Source organism: Choloepus didactylus, chromosome 7 (assembly GCF_015220235.1).
Source record: "Choloepus didactylus isolate mChoDid1 chromosome 7, mChoDid1.pri, whole genome shotgun sequence".
Classification (NCBI taxonomy): domain Eukaryota; kingdom Metazoa; phylum Chordata; class Mammalia; order Pilosa; family Megalonychidae; genus Choloepus; species Choloepus didactylus.
In genome coordinates, this window is record NC_051313.1 from 108,066,278 (window position 1) to 108,085,374 (window position 19,097).

At 47.9% G+C, this 19,097-nt stretch overlaps 2 protein-coding genes across 6 annotated transcripts in view; one reads left to right on the top strand and one right to left on the bottom strand.

Moving 5' to 3' along the window:
* Positions 1-19,097, bottom strand: part of RSPH9 (radial spoke head component 9) — a 39,482-nt gene that overhangs the window by 6,500 nt on the left and 13,885 nt on the right. Inside the window, exon 5 of one of the 4 annotated variants that reach the window (XM_037842889.1) lies at positions 6,131-6,439. The exons of 2 other annotated variants lie outside the window; for them this stretch is intronic. In XM_037842889.1, coding sequence (XP_037698817.1) covers positions 6,387-6,439 — 53 coding nt within the window. In that variant the 3' untranslated portion in view covers positions 6,131-6,386. Of the gene's footprint in view, positions 1-6,130; positions 6,440-15,388; positions 17,353-19,097 lie in introns of those variants that run through there. One more of the 4 variants, XM_037842888.1, reaches the window with a different exon arrangement.
* MRPS18A (mitochondrial ribosomal protein S18A) lies at positions 577-16,704 on the top strand. Of its 2 annotated transcripts, XM_037842896.1 has the most exons (6): positions 577-701; positions 7,895-7,926; positions 10,423-10,530; positions 12,926-13,049; positions 13,252-13,321; positions 16,248-16,704. In XM_037842896.1, the coding sequence occupies exons 1-6, from the start codon at positions 590-592 to the stop codon at positions 16,390-16,392; spliced, it is 591 nt and encodes a 196-aa protein (XP_037698824.1). In that variant the 5' UTR covers positions 577-589; the 3' UTR covers positions 16,393-16,704. The 2 variants fall into 2 exon arrangements, with proteins under 2 accessions (XP_037698824.1, XP_037698825.1); XM_037842897.1 differs by lacking the exon at positions 13,252-13,321 and having other exon boundaries at positions 16,248-16,384.

Here is a 19,097-nt window from a genome sequence, read left to right on the forward strand (position 1 = left end):
CTATCTCAGTAATTGCTCTATTAATTAAGTAGTATTTATTGAACACTTATGGAGTATCACAGCTAATCTTCACAACAACCCTACAAAACAGTTCTACTCATTCATTCCACAAGTATATATGGCACTCTATGTGCCCAGGCTCTGGGCTAAGCGCTGGAGATACAAGTCATTAAAAAAAATTTTTTTTTAATTAATTAATTAATAAGTAAGTAAGTAAGTAAATATGTCCCTGCCTGGTAGGGTAAACACACCTTATACAAATATAAAACTGCAATCGTGCCAAGTACTAAGATGGAGAGGGTATGTAGTGCTGAGAACTAGTAACAAGATCAAAGAGCACTTCATTGTGGAAGTGAAGTTCGAGCTGAGATCTGAGGAGTAAGTAGGAGCTAGGCAACCTCCCCTAGACCCTCGGGACAAAAGGCAAGCTTGGCTCTGAAGATCCTCCCCAATGCCCAAAGCCGGTGAATAGAAGCGAAGGAAATTTAAGTCGTAAAAATCACACAGTTCTCACACACCCCTCGCGGCTGTGCGCGCGCCGCTCCGGAAGCGGAAGTACACGTGCCAAAGGTCAGCATTGGTTTTCAAGATGGCGGTCCTCAATACGCTGATGTCTGGCTGTGGGCGGCTGCTCCGGCAGTTCTTGGCTAGTCCAGCTGCGACTAGCTGGGCTCGGCCTCCAGCTCGCGGGTTGCGGGAAGGTGAGTCCGGGGTCCCGGCGACCCCCAGAGGTTTAGGAGAAGGGGCGGTGATTGCCCGCTGTCAGCTCCAGTGCGCTCCGTTGTCCCTTTACTGGGCACGATTCTGAAATATCGGAGATACTGGCGCCTGGAGTTGCTTTAAAGCTCCTTTCACACCCTGGTGCTGTTATCGTGACCTCCAGCTCCTTGTGAGTGTCTTCGCGAGGGAGGGAGGACGGAGGCTTTTATAGTCAATAGGTGCGGAAAGGAAACTTGTTCTCGCGTTCGGAGACGTTTTCGCTAAGGGTCTGCATCATAATTTTTCCTTCCCTATTCTCCAAATCGCCGCCTCTTTATCATTAAAGAATCCCTGGGCCATGAGAGAAGGACCTCTGGATACCCACCCCAGGGCCTCACTTCCCAGTTTCTATCTGAAAATGCTATGACCTGACGGCGGCTTTTTCTGAGTGGTGAAGACCAAGTTAGAAAGACCCCTTCAGCTGAGATAGACGCAAACGCTGGAAAGTGGTACTGCTTCAGTAATCCTAAGTCTGGAAAGGGAGTCTTGTTCCAGTATCAAGTGACAGCTTACTGAAGACCAAGTGTTGTGTTTCAAGGTGTGAAGGAATTCTGGAGAGAGTAAATACAGCCATTTTCCTGAGAAGCTTAGGTTCTAGTGAGATTATATGTATACGCTCCAATAAATGCAAGTTAAGTGTTTATTTGACCAAGCACAGAGAAATTTGGTTAGGAGAAACAGCAGACCCAATTAGAAGGAGGTGTGTCTTGAACAGGCTTATAAAAGGATGGAATCTGAGAGTGAAAAGGTCTTTGAGGACATAACCTCCTTTGTGTACTGCTGGAAGCAGGAGTGGTTGAATAATGTGCAAGAGAAGTGATTTTTTTTTCCAAGGCTCTGACATAGTATTGGCCAGCATATCCTTTAACTAAAGCTGAGAAGTATGCAGAGAAGAGTGATCCTTATCAGAGGAAGCAGAAAAATCCAAAAAGAGCAATTGAAGGGGCCATTAGATTTGTGTCAGAAGAGGTCTCTCTTTTTAGCTTAAAAACAGCAATGTCAACAGAGTGACAGAAGGAATCCAGTTTGGGGAAATCAAGGAAATGGTTGATGAAGAAACAGAAATGGCTAGTTTGTTTGAGAAATTTATCTCTGAAGGGGGGATGGAACATTTGTTAGAAAGAACAACAAAGTACAGATAACTGCCTATTACCGTTAGGTCGGCTAATCTGTTAATGAAGACGCCAAAAAGATCATACAGAAAGAAAGGACTTGGATAAGGGTTTTCATATTTTCCCATTCAGCAAAATAGGCATATGTGCATAACATTTTTGATGGTGCCTAAGTGTCAAACACTAGTAGCTGCAGTTTGAGTTCTTTGCTGTGTTCCCTGAGGTTGAGGAAGAACAGGTTAAAAAACCTATTCCTAAAAATAGGAATATTTGAGTTTAGACTTAAATAATCTTGTCAGTTGGAGAGTTTGTGAAATGGGATATATAGTTAGGTGGGTCTCTGAAGTCCTACTTTCCATAAAAACTTAGGTTAGTGGTTTTTTTAGTCAGTGTTCTCCAAAGAAACAAACCAACAGGATGTATATGTAAATATCAAGAGATTTATTATAGGCTGGCCCCTCATGCATTCGTGGGGATTAGCAAATCTGAATTCTGTAGGGAAGCCACAGGTTGGGAGCTCTAATGAAGGTTTTAATGCAATCCCCAGGAGAAGCTGACTGGCTGAAATAGAAATTCTTCTTTCTGACTGCTGAAATCATCAGTTCTCCCATTCAGGCCTTCAACTGATTGGATGAGACTTCTCTCATTGCCGAAGGCTGTCTCCTTTGTTGATTGTAGCTGTAATCAGCCACTGATGCAGTCCATCAATTAATGATTTAAATCCATGAAATACTCTCAGAGTAACAATCAGACCAGAGCTTGCTTGAACACTTACCTAGCCAAGTTGACATATGAACTTAACCAACAGTGGTTCTTCTGTCTTAATATTTGATCTAAAAACTAAATGTTAGACTGAATTGAATGTGATCTTACATGAAGCCACTACCATCTTCTATATTTTTCTTGAGAATCACCTGTCTCCAAAACCTTTAATGAAAAATACTTTTTGATAGTCTACCCATTTTTAGTAAGACAAAATATTGCACATATAGCTCATTTTGACTAATCCCAGCTGGTAAATCTGACACCCAAATAATATTGTGTACAGAATTTCAGTTGTTGGGAGGAAGCTGGGTCTCTTGGTAAAAATATCTGAGCATCCTACTTTTCAAAATGTCAGAGAGTACTACTTAGTTTTAGTCAAAGTTCTTGAGGACTGAGCATCCATGTCCCTGCCTGTAAGGACTTTCAGTCTAAAGCAGTGGCTCTCAACTGGGGCAGTTTTGCCCCCCAGGCCACATTTGGCAATGCCTGGAGACATTTTTGGTTGTCACAACTGATAACTACTAGCATCTGGTGGGTAGAGGCCAAGGATGCTGCTAAACATCCTACAATGCATAGGACTGACCTCCATAAGAAAGAACTGCCTGGCCTAAAATGTCAGTGGGTCTGCTGTTGAGAAACCCTGGTCTAAAGTTTGGCAAGATGGACACACAAAGCCAACACAGTTTATAGAAGAAGCAAGACTGAAGGGAGACAAAATGGAAATTATGATTTACTAAGTACCTGCTGCAACACTGTGCCAAGTTTTCCACATACATTTTTTCAGTCTTCTCAAAATCTTTAAAAGTGGTTATCATTGTCCTCATTTTTACAAACAAGAAAATCAGGCCGCAAGGGATTCAGTAGCTTGCCCAACATCACATACCTAGTAAGTGGTGGAGTTGGAAGTAGAGCCAGCACTCTTCTTATCACCTTCATGCTCCCTTTAGCAAGTAGGGCCTCCTAGCTAAAATCATCATTTCTTTCTTGGAGACCTTCAATTGATTGGATGAGACTTCTCTCATTGCTGCAGGCCATCCCTTGTTGAAATAGCCTTCCTTCCCTGAAAGCTCTCATCAGTTACCTTGCTGAAGACCACTTAAGTACCTCTATAGTAGACACTACCAGGCTTAACAAAGATTGTGTTAGACCTAGGTCTTGCCTTAGAACCCTCTTGAAGGACATATATTTGAAACAGGCACTTCTAGCATTTCTAGCAGCAGTACCTCCACTCCTCATCATTCGCTTTCCTCACTTCCTCCGTTACTAAGCAGTTGGGTCTTTATACTTGTAGACTTTCTCTCTTTTTTTAAATATTTTTTCTAGTAACATACACACAACCTGAAATTTTTCCTTTTAACTACCTTCAAATGTATAATTCAGTAGTGTTTATTACTTTCACAATGTTGTGCCACCATGTCCACCATCCATTACCAAAATTTTTCCATCACCCCAAAGAAAAACACTGTGCCCAGTTAAGTATTAACTCACTAATCCCTACCCCCACACCGGCTCCTGGTAACCTGTAGTGTAGTTTCTGACTATTCTCTTTTTATTATTTATTTTTTATTGCAAAAGCAGGTTATTTTATTTTTATTTCCAAACATAATTTTGCAGTTCACTATGTCTGTGTTTATGTGGCCATCAAGGTCTTTTGCATTCACTGCAATCGCGCCACTGTGCCATTTGCTCCAGAGTGTTATAATTCAGTCATATTGGACTCCATCCTAGGCGAGTATTTACTGAAGTACTCAGAGGACCTCTTTACGAGGCATAGACTTTATTATAGTAAAGTTCCCGTACTCGTTTCAGCTCTCTTTCCTCCTGTAGGGCAGAAGCTGTGTCTTCCGGTTCTATTGTAACTCTCCCCATTAGGCAGAGCGAGGCTGTACGCTCCATGGGTGCTCAGCAAATATGTGGCCTCGTTTGGGATAGATTATTTGATGAATATGAGAAGTGCCTATCTTGAAAGATTTGGTCCTTAGTTCTAGTTTAGAAAACTCACACCTTCCCTTAGTTTACATGAATAGAACCATATCTCAGAACACAAGGATGATTTCTTCTTTTTCTAAACAAATTTTCTGTTTGTGCCTAAATCTCCTAGTCCAGCTTTTCTTAGCCACCCCCACTTTTCTTGAATGAGAAATGGAAGAGAGGCAAGGGACAAAATGGATCTCAGGTTTTGTTTGGTTTTGACATGTTTTTGTATGCACACTGAAAATCAATACTATTTTGATTCCTATCTTGTTTTCAGAGGTTTAAAATCTACTAGGGCCTCTCCAGGATCCAGCCAGGCCTTCTCCCTCTGCACTGAGACACTGCCCTGATCAATCTCAAACTTGTATGAGTTCTCTGGTCATTCCTTCTGGTTTGACAGATTGTCTCTATTAGATAAGCATCTGCCTATTGTTTTACCCACTGGCTTATAGCAAGATGATTCACTGGCTCAGAGTTGCTGTGTGGGGAGCTTGTGAACAGTGGAGCTTGCCATGGGCTTTGATCTCTTTTCCAGAGGCCAGTGGGATGACTTCAGGGTTTGGTCCTTTGCCGGGAGTGATGTGTGTTCTGTTAGATTTGTTTACCTCATGGTTAGGATCCAAGTGCCTCCACCAAGAAGCGAGCCACTTGTTTATGCACTTTTTTGTTTCAGAGCACTGTTCTTGTGCAGACTCAAGTGGCATCAAAATGTGACTCTCCTTTTGTTTCCTATTGTGATTCTCAGAAACTTTACCCCCACCCCCAGCTATTATTGCTCAGGTTTTGGCGCTCTCAGAACCTCTCCCAACTTGGGTTTTACAAATTGGCTAAGTTTCCAGGGGAGCCCAGAACCCCTGCTGGGCTGTGGATGAGCTCTCCTGCTGTCCTGCCTTTGTAAGTTGTGTCTGCAGATTGACACATTGCAATGAGCTTCCTTCTACAGCTGTGTTGGTTTCCAGGCTGAGGACCAGGTTGAGTCCCACCCACATCCCATTCTTGGGTTGCTCTCTGTTCTGTACAAGGAGATCCAAGTGTGGGTGACGCATTTTTTTTTTTTTACTTGGAAAAACCTAGTTTGTCTTTGCCTTGATTAGTGACTACAGTGTTCTCTGGAGAAAGCCTTGGGACTTTTCTGGCCCTTGTTACTCCTTTGTGTGCCTGGAGTTGGAGATTGAGGGGCTCTCAGGTTGGTTGTTTTGGAATAATGTGTCTTTATGAATGGCCTTGCCCAGAAAACAAATGGGGAATAATTCCAGGCAGGCTGGGTCCAATTAGGTGTCAGTCACAGAGCTCAGTGATAACAGATGCTGCCATGGGCCTCCAGTTGGGTAAGAATTGCCTTGCTTTTTTCTTCAGAGATTCTCTTTCTCTTTTTATTGTTTATTTTTTATTACAACAACAGTACATGTTTATTTTGGAAACATAGAAACTACAGATAGGCCAAAAACAAAAACTAAAATCACCTACTGCCACCACTGAGAAATAACCAGTATCAACATTTTGGTGTATAGCACCAGGGGTCTGTGAATCTCCCAAAATCCCTGCATAATTGAATGTGCTTATGGACATTTTTAATATTAAATATTAATCATAAATATTTCTTTATAGTCACATATACACACCCTTACATTCATGGTTAGTTCAACTATCTTTATGATTCATTCAGGGCAACCAGTCCTAGCTTAGTAAAGTTCGGGGCAGCTTTAGTTCTGGTGGTTGTGCAGAAAGATGCCCATCAAAAAAATGCTCTTAGGGCTGTTTATTTGTCCAGGTATCTTAATTATGTCCATCTGCTTGCTCCATATCTTCTTGATCAATGTCCAGGGAGGCTGGTTATGGCAAAATCAGAGCATGTTTGATCATGGAATGGAGACTCAATTTAATTAATAAAATATTCCAGAGTCAGCTTTTAGTTAAAGAGGTGATATTCCAGGTATTTAAAATCATTTAGTACCAAAAGCCCAGAAAGTGGGATAGTCTCATCAAACTTAGGAAACCCCCTTTGTTTTGTCTGGGTAAAGTACCTGTGATGCATTTAGTCTTCAGTTGCCTGCTTATGGACATTTTTTAAGAGAGACATTCATAACTTGTCACTGGATTCTAAGTTAAGAACCTTAGGTTCTTTCTAACTACCCCTTGCCTTGACCAGAGGTGAGTAAAAATAAATTGTGGTAGCCAAGCTGCTATTAAAATATGGTTTTATTTGGGTAGAAAGTTTGCAGCCTAGCTATGTGGGCCCAAGGTTTTTTAATCACAGTAATTAGCAACCAGAAGAGGATCATGACAAGTACTTTGCTTCCTAAAAATAATAGATAGGATGTACTGAGCACTTGCTATGTGCCAGTTCCTGGGCTAACAGCTGTGGATTCTCTTTCTAAAGAAATTGGGAGAATAGGCGGTATCTCCAAGATCTCTTTGATCCTGCTTGCTGAAAGGTGAGCTATTAGTCAGTTCTGCCTTTATTGTTGAGATTGCCATTCTGTGTCCTGGTTGAGTAAGAGGAAATATTTGTAGCCTGACAAATGGCCTGCACTTAGCACTCTCTTCTGACTTGCCTTGGACCCAAATAGGCAAAGAGCTGAGGGAGTCCCCTCTCAGTTTGGAATGGCAGCACTCTCCTTGAATTTCTGCTTGGACCCAGTATCTACAGGCCCCTCATTCCCACCTCTTCCATCACCCCACTCCAATGCAGATAACAAAATGCAACCCTGCAGTCAGAGGGGAGGGGTCCTGCGAAATTTAATTTACACAGCTCTGCTTGTACAGATTCTGACACAAGGTTCTCAGGACAAGTTTTAGGAGTGAACTTGTCTCATTGCTTATCCACTGTGGGGCAGCAGGAGCAGTGTTAGTTCAGTGCTGTATCTTAGATTGTAAACTCAAGGTCAGAAACTATTTTTGTCTGATTCTCATCCTGAAGCGTACTTTTGAGGGCCTTTTAGATACCATGCTCTACCAATTCTTAAGTCATTATTGCTAGCCACATTAGGGCAGGATCGTGCTGGTTCCCTTGGCTAGAACCAAGATGAATCTCAGCTTAGAGAGGCAAAAACAGTGTGGAGGTCCAGGCAATCTGGGCATGCCCTCACCCAGCCTCAAGGACATAGTTAGTACCTTGGCACTTGGGAGTAAACCCTTCACACTTTCCATTCTAGGTGGGGACTGTGGGACAGTACAGACTGAAGGCTCCGTTTTTCTGCATATGTAGAATCTGAGCTGCATTATTTGAAACATGCTGTTCCTTATTAAATGGCTGACCTAATTTTTCACCTTTATCTCTGTAGTGGTGGAGATCCAAGAAGGGAAGACAACTGTAGTAAGTATCATTGAGTTGGCCACTTATAACATCTCTAATGTTTACAGCTGCTTGGCTGCTTCTCTGAAGGAGGAAAGGAAGCCCCAAATGAACTCGTGGCGCCAGGATCAGCTCCCTCTGTGACCTTAAATCCCACCATCTACTCTTTTTTGAGCTGTGTTTGTAGGGCGGTTAATCAGGAACAGTCACTGTGCCTGGACTGAGGTATCTCATTTATTAAAGTGGTCTTTTGTATGACGAGGTCTCAGATGCCTTTGCTGATATCTTCCTTGGAAGATGATAACTCATTTTTCCAGTGAGGCAGTGGCAGGCCTAGAGAGCCAGGGTAAGCTGACCCAGGGCCAGGAGCCTAGACCTCAATTCCTTTCCTTTCTGCCTTAGAAAGGACTAAGCTACTTCTTACGTGATGCTGTTAAAAGATGAGAAACTTTCTGGGCTCGCTGGCACCCGGGCTTGTCTGTTGGTGGGAAAGCTGGAATGAGTCTTCATCTTCCCCTCCCCCCTTTCCCTCTCTGGGCCCATCTCACCTCCCTTCCTCGGGGAGTCATGGGGCTAGTTTATCCTATAATCCCTAACAGACAATGTCATTTTCACGTGGCCTTCCTTCCAGGCCTCCAGGAAATCCTCAGCCACTCCACAGAGCTCCCAGAAGCCTCTGTAACTTCCATCTCAACCAGGGATTTAACCCTTTTGGCAGCAGTCAAGCTTGTTCCCCCCCAGGGTAATCTTATCCCTAGGATAAGAAGAATCAGATTCACTCCTCAGGTCTTCCCCAGAATACTCCCTCAGCCTTTTCACTGCTTAGCCTCACATTAATTCTCTCTTTTTAGGGGGCCCCATCCCCTTGGGACACCATTTTTGGTTCCTTTGTTTAAAGGGGAAAGAAACATTCACTCCATAACCTCCATACTGGAGGAGAGAAACACAACTGGCTTTTGAGTGTAAAGAGTGTTTTTCTGCTATTTGTTGAATGGATGTGGAGACACTGCAGTGCTTTGAAAGCCCTTGGGGGAAGGAAGAGCCCATCCAAGCCCAGAGAGGCACTGCTGCAGGAAACCTTGAGTATTCCTCTGGGATCTCATTTCCCTCATCTGTAAAATAAAATAATAACACCTACCTCACTAGTTTGTGGGGATTGAATGCTGCGATTAAATGAGATAGGGATCCAATGAAATGACATGTGAACCGTTGTTGGCACAGAGCCAGGCACATAATGGAGCATCGGTAAATGTTAATTCTCTCCCGCAGACCCACATCAATCCCTATCTCAAGCCCTACTTTGCACCTGCATATTTTCTCTAACCCACAACCTCTCCATTTTTGGCATAGTTATGGTCACCTTGCAGATAGTTGGTAGCAGTGCCCTCCATAGCCGAGGGTTTGCTTCCGGCCCCCTTTCCCTTTCGCTAGTTCTTCTCCAGTAGACCGTGTTGCTTCTCTCCTAGAGCCTCCCACACCTGTACCATCCTCACTCATAACCTGTGGCCTCATCAGCAAGGCTTTCTAAATGCCTCCTCTTGCAGATGGAGCTGATTCCAGATCACTAGATTATTGAATTTAGTAATTCCAAGCCTGTGTCATTAGGATAGAGACTACCAGTCAGAAAGCAATAGGGAAGGTCATTTCACTTGTGACCTCATCAGGGTTTGAAAGATGGCAGCCAAAATGACAAAAGGAAGGAGCAGGACAGAGGAATATATTGTGCCCCCCCTACCCCCCTCGTTTGTGTTTTTTAAAAAAGGAAGAAAAAGCAGGAGTACATAGAGATAACTGCTTTGTATAGCCATAGACCAGAGCTTCCCAGCCTCAGCATTGGCATTCAGGGCTGGATAATTCTTTGTTGTGGGGGCTGATCTGTGTGCATTGTGAGATATTCAGGAACATCCCTGGCCTCTACCCATTAGTTGCCAGTAGCACCATGTCGATTCATAACAATCAAAAATTTCTCTAGACATTCCCAAATGCCCCCTGCGGGGCAAAATCACCCCCAGGTGAGAACCACTGACATAGACTTATCTCTGTAAGGTGCCTAAAACTGAAAACAAATTTCCTCTGAGGAGGACCTGTGGGATGGGAAGGAGACTTGCTTTGGACACTGTGTCCTTTTGCAATTTGAAACTTTTTACCATCTGTGTGTATTACTTTTTCCCAAAGGTGGGAGTAGGGGTTGGGGGTGGCATTATATTTAAGTGTTTGTTTTTGAGAAAGGAAAGGTTGCATTTAGCTAATACTTCAAACCCCTACCTCCTTTTTGCCACCAATATTAAGTTCAGAAAGTTTCCACTACCCCTGTAGGCCAACAAACCACATCCTTGTGGCCACCCCAAGGCCCAGTATGCAGCAGCTGCAGAACAAATGCCATGGTTCAAGCTGGAGAGACCTATTAGCCACTCCTACCAGACCCCTCCCCCCAAGATAAACTTTCCTTCCACCAGGTGGGGCTTTGTTCAAGGATAAGTGGTTCCACACTTAACCATCTCTTTCTCTGCCTCCTAGATCGAAGGCCGTATCACAGGGACTCCCAAGGAGAATCCAAATCCCCCTAACCCCTCTGGCCAGTGCCCCATCTGTCGTTGGAACCTGAAGCACAAGTATAGCTATGAGGTGAGTCTGCATGGAGGGACACTCAGCTCTGCTGTCATGGGGGTTGTGTTCCCTGGTTCATGTAAAAAGCATCCTTCTTCTCTAGCCCTTTCTACATCTCATGGCGCCACCCAAGACAGCAGCAGTGGTTCTCAACCCTTGCTGCACATTATAGTCACCAGGGAGCTTCTAAAAAAAGGCTCAGGCCCCACCCCGAGAGATTGATTGGTCTGGGATGGAGCTTGAACACCGTTATCTTTGAAAGCTCCCTGGGTGATTCTGATGTGCAGCCAGGGTTGAAAGTCACTGATTTAGTTCATGGTTTGCTTACAGTTTAGACCACCAGGGTCGACCCTGTGAAGCCCAGTCCATTCAGGGGCTGTGTTCTTGAGGGAGTGGAATCACGATCTGGGTTTGTCCCTCCTCGTCACCTTTTATAACGAGGATGTATTTGAAGAGGCTCATGGTGCCCACTGTGATCTCGGACGTTTCCCAGGGAAAAAGAGAATAGCAAATAATAACAATAAGTAGTGTGTATTGAGTACATAGGGACTTGTCAGGCACTGTTGTTAGTGCTTACCTGTCTTAATTCACTTAGTTCTCACAGTAGCCCTGTGAAGTAGGTACTTTCTTCAACCTCATTTTACAGATGAGGAAATTTGAGGCCTGGAGAGGTTAATTAGCTTGCCTCAGCTCACCCAGCTATTTAAGTACCAGAACTAGGATACAAAACCTAGGCAGGGCCATGTTCCTACTACTCTGTACCTCCTCTAGAAATGGGGAGAGCCTGGGAGAATGACACAGCCCTGCAGAAATGCATTCTTACTCTCTGAGTTTTTATTGCTGACATGAAGCACCCTATTTTGGTGTGTTAGGTGATTTAGGCCTTCAGCCAATTTGATCTACAAATTTTCCTTGTGCCCCTCTGTGGAATGGGATGACTAAGGGACAGAGACCATGGGATCTGAACAGAATGACCCAGCTGATCTCCTGAGGGTGGGGGGAGGCTTGGCTTCAGGCCACCTGGGGAGAGAAAGTCATCCCCTCTCCCAGGGCCCTTCTGATGGATGCCTACAGTAATAGAGAGCTTGAAAGTAATGTGTTCACAGTCTTCTAGTGACATGGAAGTTAGTAGGATTGTGGGCACACTGGGAATCCCAGCTGCTGGTAGAGATGTGAGCCTGTATCACATCCCCACCTACCCAACCACCATGGGGCACTCTCCCTACTAGCTATTTCCAGGAAACATACTGGACTCTGTTTATCCAGCAGAAGAAATCTAATCCCCTTGGAGATAAAGGCCAAAGTTGTTTTTTTTTCTTTTTACCCCTTTCCGCTCAGAACACTGTTAGCCTTAGCTGCATAAAGCTGTCAGCTTGCTTAACAGCCTGCAGTGGGGGACTGGGGCCATGTACCTAGTTTATTAGCCCTGGATTAATCCAACTGAAGTTCTTTTCACCAGATTCTGAAGATTACAGGGGTGGAAGTTGGGGGCCTGGGTCCCTCAGGAGCTGTCCAGTAATTAAAACAAATCTGCGGTTATACAGCTAGGCGCCTGCCAGGACAGTAAGTTAGTTGCACAGAACATGACTGCTAGGACTGGCATGCCAGGTCCCCTAGGGGCGGGTGGGGTAGAGAATGGTGACTTATTTAACACCCTCAGTATTTTTAAGGCGATTCTCCAGCCATCCTATGAGAATTGGGGGAAGGTAGTGTGTTGTTTGGATTCTGGCCCTGTTTATCCTTATTTCCTTGACCACCCAAAGAAGCTTGGTGGGAATGCTGTGATCCAAAGGAAGCCCAAGAATCTATACACATGGGGTCACAGGGGGCTTAGAAGATGTGGAATTAAACATATGGTCTTTCTTCACAACCGTGGACCATTCCTCTCAACTTGTATGCCCACATAGCACTTCAGAGGGAATAGTAGAAGGTAGAGGAGCTGTCTGCATACCCTGGCCTGTGGCATGCAGGCTTTGGGGCTGAAATGGTATAGGTTTTCCTTCTTTTGGGGAAATATTTGACATATCCCCTACCCCATCCAAGAAGAATAACCCAGCAGGCCTTCCTTCTCCAGGAAAGATATTGTACTATAGGTGCATGAGAGATTATTAACACTTCTTGAAGAATTTCTGTTTTCTAGTCTAATCTGCCAGAAGGTGATCTCAGGGAGGAGCTGGGAGCTCCTGGGGTTGGTAATGGAGACAGAAAATCCTGCTGCAATAAGATGACTAGGGCAAGGGTAGCAGACCAGTGTGCAAAAGCTCCATGTGGAGGAAGTGGTCTCAGGCAGGTGCCCAAGGGAGATAGCGACATCTTGGAGGAGTCAACAGATGCCCCTGCAGACCATGCTTCCCTGGCTCCCCAGCTGACCTTCAGCTCTCCTGTCCCCCTGCTTGTTTTTGGTTTCCATTAGGATGTGCTGCTGCTGAGGCAGTTCATCCGGCCTCACGGAGGCATGCTGCCCCAAAGGATCACGGGCCTGTGCCGGGAGGAGCACCGCAAGATAGAGGAGTGTGTGAAGATGGCCCACCGAGCAGGTAGAAGCCCCCATGGGGCTAAGAGAGTGCTGCAGCAGCCCTCCCTTCCCACCCAGCTGCCCCATGTCCCACCCTTCCTGGAGGAGAAGTAGACCTTCCGAGTTCAGTGCCAACCCCCTTACCCACCCCTGTCCTGGCTTTCCCTCTGTCCCCTCAGGGAACTGCATAGACCATCCCCTTATACGTTCTTTCCTCCACTCAGGGCTGCTCCCAAATCACAGGCCTCAGCTCCCGGAAGGATTTGTTCCCAAAAGCAAACCCCAGCTCAACCGGTAAGCAAACCTAGATGTCAGCAACCCAAGTGCTCTGCGGACTCTTGACTCTCATAGTTTCCACAGGGGAAGCCATTTGTTGGAGCTTGTCCCATAGCTCAGGAAAGCTGGAGTGCTCCTTGTCTATCCATTCCATTCCCGCCGGTGTGAGCACCTGACCATCACATTCCCATCACTGCTGCAGTTTATGCTGTGTACACTTCTGTTACCCTTTCCTGCTGGCCTCAGCCTCCCTTCTGTTCCCTCCTTAGCAAGACACTCAGCACAGGGGCAAGGTGAGTAAGAAGGCCTGCTCTTCTGATTGGGCATTAGAAAGTGCTAATCCTGGTTTATGACATCACACAGGTTGCTATGGGGATTTCAGAGCAGCACTTCTACAAACTTTCAGTATCCTGGTTCTCTCTAGCACTGAGGTTACTAAAGGGCAAAAAGAGGCCTTAGAAATGGGAAAGCTCTCTGGGATAGGGCCACTATATACAGCTGTGCAAGCTGTGCAGTTAACAGCCTGCACAGAAGAGGCCTCTAGACCCGGGAACCCACCGTTCTGCCCTCTAGCCTAAGCTTGATGGCCCCTAGGTGAGGTTCCTGTCTGACACTCAAGCAGTCAGTCATCCTATTGTGAGTTCTTCTTTCTCTCCATCCCTGACATCACATTCAGTCCTCCTAGATCTCTAATACCCCCAGACTTGGGGGTTTCTGTTTGTTCTCCCCTACTAATGGTCCCTTTCTTCTTCAGCCTGTCCACCTATCACTGGTAGTTCCCAGACTGGAATGAGGAGGATGGAACTCCCCTCTAGGAGACCTGTGACAGTTGAAGCCAATCAACAGGCACCATACCCACCACACCCTCAGCAAACCTTCTAGGCTGAACCTCAATAGAACTCAGGCATGGAGGGCAAGGAAGCCAGGCGGGTACCAGCTACAGATTGCTGAGCTAGGGATACAGGAGGCAGGAAGGCAGGGTTACTTCCTGGTACCTTGCCTCCCTATCTCTAGAGACTGGGCCAGAGCTGGGCCTTCACTGATGCCTCACCAGCACCCTGGCCCTGTGCCCCCTCAACCTGCACCTCCCACATTGCTAGCTGGGCCCATCTGCCAGCAGCTCTGTGAGATCAGGACATGTTAACCTTTCCCTGTCTCTCCCAGATGTGCTGTGGACCATTTTGGGATTTTGGGGTTGAGCCCACTACCTTGGGCTTTTTAAGAAACAGCAGTGGGCCTGAGGATACAACCTATCCTGCCCTCAGGCCTTTGAAGCAAGGCCAGGTTCCCTCTCATTCATCTGATGTCCTTTAACGTGACACAGGATTGATGACATGTGGAGGCTCTTGGGTTGCAAAAGGCCACCCTGGGCGGGGGGAAGGGGGAAATCCTGGCCATGGGAGAGATTGATTCCTTTGCAAGGGACTTTATGATTCCATCCAGACGTCCTTGGGCTTCCTTGCATTGGCCCAAGCTCTGCTGGGCCTGAGGGACCGTACTTTGTTCACTTCCTGCACCCTCCTCTCCCCCTCAACCCCTTCAGGAGAGGTAGGCAGGGGCATGTGTAAGAAGGAATCTTGGTTCTTCCTAGATCTAGGGTGTTCCCAGAGAGCCAACTGGAGGCCACCCAGCCCACCCTCTGCTAGCTGGCTGTTCCATGTGACACAGGCTTCAGGCCTGGAGTTAGTTGGAACCCAGCTTCCCTCAAGAGGGCAAAAGAACAGCTTTGGGGCAGCAGCTCTGGAGAACCTGGTCAGCCTGTGGACCTGCTGGAGTCATTGAGTCCCAATCAGCACCCCTTTTGGGGTGCCTGCCCCACACCCCATCTCTTCACCCATCTCCTCTGGAGATGCCAGCGAAGGATGCCCGACACTGCCCTCTCTTTACCTTTACTCTCTTGGCTATAAAAAGAAAAAGCAGTCCCTGGGGATAGCTGCTCCCCAGACTTCTCCCCTCCCTGCCCAGCCCATACTGGGAGTGCAGGCCAGCACCTCCCGCAGCTTCTTACATCCTTTCAGCTCTTCCCTCTGTACAGGACTGAGAGGCAGAAGATAGAGGTCCAGGGGAGCGCAGTTGAAATGTATAAACCAACAATCATATTTTCACTTTTTTTAATCTAAAAACTTTCAGGCAAGGTTATTACTATTTTTTTTTTTTTTTTAATTAAAAATCTTCTCATTTGAGGGTCTCTAGAGGCAGCTGGGTGAGCCCCAAACTAGAGAGGAGGCAGGGGAGGATTACTGGCCCTGGTCATGGCTGAGCTTTCATAATGAAGGATGGGCCTCTCTGGACAGGATCCAGGTTTCATTCTGGACAGAGTAAACCCCAACCCCAGCTGGCATGAGCCACTTTTCTGGGAACTCTCAGGGCCCTGGCCACCCCCCAAAGGAGGCCAAAGGACCATGGGCAGCAGCCATCTTTCCCCACACCCCTCCTATTTAAAGGAACCTTCCTGGGCTAGGTCTGCACCCATGAGCCCGCCACAGGTGATGGCTGCCCCAGGGAGCTCCCTGAATCCTGGGGTGGCAGAGTGAGCCAAGTGGGGAAGAGGGAAGGGTTCCTCCAGGCTCTTATATCAGCCTCTCCTCTCCCCATGGCTAAGGCCAGAAAGGAATGATCTGCACTCTGAGCAGCCTCTCCCTCCCGCCTTCTCCCCTAGCAAACACACACAAACATTGACAACTCATGAAGAGTGAAGGAGCGCATGGCCCTGTGCTGCCCGCTGGCCCTGACTCTGGCCACACACGCTTGCGGCAATAAGAACCCAGCCCATCTGTTTACAGCACACTCAGTGGTTACTCCCAAGAAGAGCCCCTGCCCTTAAAGAAAGGAAACTGGTGAAAGGGTTTGCTTGGCCAGCCACAGCTTTGGCCTGAAGAGGCCGTGCTCCACTCTCTCACCTCCAGTCTGGGCTCACAGCCCCCTCCTTGTCCTCCCTCCACAGGTACCTGACCCGCTGGTCTCCCCGCTCCGTCAAGCCCATCTACAAAAAAGGCACCCGCTGGAACAAAGTGCGCATGGCTGTGGGGTCACCCCTGCTGAAGGACAATGTCTCCTACTCAAGGGCACCTTTGGTGCTATATCATTGACTGAGAGCAAGGCTTCCTGAGAACCTGACCAGAACTCCCCATCAGCTCTGCTGTGGGGTAGGAGGTCAGCTCGTGAGCGCTCAGCCACAACTGTACTCCCACCCCATCCTGCTGGGGTGAATGGCAAGGAGACAGACTAACGTCAGTGCCCTCAGCCTGCTCAACTGCAGTGCTGGGAGCACAGGATGGACTGGGCCATCATGCCCCTCGGCAGTTGCTTGTGGTGTCGTGACTGACTTAGGCTGTGCTCAGTGCAGGGGGACAGGAGTTTTGCCCAAAGAATGTCATAAACTGAGTTCATGTGTTTACCCACTGGGTGTGTGCTCGCTGTTTGGGAAATAGGGGGCGCCTGGGCCCATTTCCAGCCAGCTGCTGAGCATTGAGTTGCTCGTCTTTCGTGATAAGTCATAGGAGTGCAATTGGAGGGAGTACATGGATCCAACAGGTTCCCATCCTCTATAGAGAGCTGATTCCTCTCCTGCCTGGGCAGTTGCAAGGAAGAAATGAATTGGGGTGACTGGCCCATGTGCAACTCTCTCATCTGAGTCCAAGAAGATGGACCTTCTGGTTGTCACCTTTTGCAGCCATTTCCACCCATCATTATCTAGAATCCCTAATTAGCACATCCACACATCTGCTTTAAAGCTGGGTCACCTGGTGCAGGGGCCTCTCAAAGCCTGGGCGCCAGACTGAGTGAGGATGAAGGGAGGCAAGATAGACCAAACAGCCCAAGTTCACTGAAACTTATGGAAATAATGTTTAGGCTGTTTACATAAAAAACACCCAGACTGGTGCCATCCTACAGCATGAAGGGCAAGTCTATGTTCTTCTCACCAGTGCCCACGTAGATGTAGCCATAGTTCTTGGTGCAGGGGGCATGGAAGAAGGTGAGGCCTGGCCAGAGCAGGCTGCGCAGCACCACCAAGGCGTGGCCTCTCTCCATCTGGATGCTCCAGGACCCTGGGGAGGAGGCAGGCAGGAAGCAGGGCCTGAGTTCTGGGGGAGCTGGGGCTCCGCCTGTTGTGCAGAGGCCCTAGGTTCCTTTGATAGCAGACCTGGGTGCTAAGGTTCCACCAGGAAAGAGGAAGACAATTATCCAGGCACTTGACTCCTCCTGATTGCCTTTTAGCCATTTCACTGCTCATTAAAACCACTTCCAGAGGGACAGCAAAGGAAATGAAAAGAGGTGAAACTCAAACCAGTCCCTTTTGTTCCTGTCAGCAACTCTAGTTAAAGGTTGAATGGGGGAGGCCCGTGAATCCATCTGCAGAGGGGAGGTGGGGCTGGGCTATGAGAGACTGTCCAGGCTTCCTTGCACCCTAGGGTTACTCACAGAGACCCTTAGTCCTAGGGCAGTTTGCCCCCAGCTTGCCATTTTTCTCTCCCCCACTTCCAGAAGCCAGATCGGGGGGCTCATCAGGCCTCCCAACTCAGTGTCCCTTTCTGGCAGCTGATGGACTAGAACCCATCCTTGGCGGGAGGGGACTTGGGCTGTAGCTAATGAGCCTTTGTCTTTACTTGGTTCTGCCCTGGTTTTTGCTCCCCCAGACAGGAGCAACCCTGCCTGGGTCTGAGTTTTGCAGCCATGAGGACTTGGCGGGAAGGGCCTGATCCAGCTCCAGAACTGGGAGGGAGCCGCTGTGTGGGAGGAAGGAGCCTGGGAAAATCTCCTCTGGATGCAGATCTGGAGCTTCTATTCCCCTGCGCACTGAGGCCTCTCCCCAGCCCAGCCACAACTCGGCTCCAGGCCTGCCAGAAAGGCAAATGCTTTGAAGGTTTTGGTGTTGAACCAGCCAGCAGTGCACCCAGGGCTGCAATGAGGCCTTTATCAGCTGCCAGCTCAGTCCCGCTGCTTGGCTCCTGCTGCCCCAGCTTCCCACAGGCCTCCTCCAACCAGGGCCCACCCTGGTCACTCCACACCCCATAGCCTCACAATTCATTCCCCACCCATAGGGGCCACCCTGCATGCAAGAGACCTGACCACCAGGTACCCCGGACCCTGACAGCAGTTCAGCCCTCAGGGTGCTGACCACCAGGTACCCCGGACCCTGACAGCAGTTCAGCCCTCAGGGTGCAGTCGCCTGCCCAGGTCAATGCCAGAGTGCTCTGGGAGCATGTAGGTCAGCTGCCCCTGGCCTGCTTGGAAAGGGAGGCCACCTCAGAGCCCACATTAGCACTGTGCAATGGCCAGCACCAAGTGCCACCACCCGTGTGGAGGAGGATGATGTAGAAGCTGCAGTATGGATTTGATTCAGCTTTTCAGGCCTGTGACTCTCCTGGTCACTCATCTCCAGCAAGCACTACTGGGGTGGGGAGAGGGAGGGGGTTGCGGTAGGGAATGATCAAGTATTCCCCGCCCACTGCATTCAGCCTTTGGCCAGGGCAGACCTGGGGAAGGCACCTCTCCTTAGCGTTCCCTCTGTCACCCCCACCAGTGCTGAGAGCATCTTCTGGGCCAGGTTCCTACAGAGCCACAGTCCCTCGCCACCTGTGGAGCCCACAGTAAACTGAGAAAGGTCAGACTCTGCCTCACACCTCCCTGCCCACCCAGGAAGGGTGGTTTGCAGCCTCCCTGGGCCAAATGCTGCCCTGGAGATAACGGAATCCTGGAGTCCCCCAGCCTATACCATTCTCATCAATTCATAGGTTGCCAGTGCCCTGACATACCCTGGACAAGGGCTGGGTCCCTGCCTGCTCTCATGCCA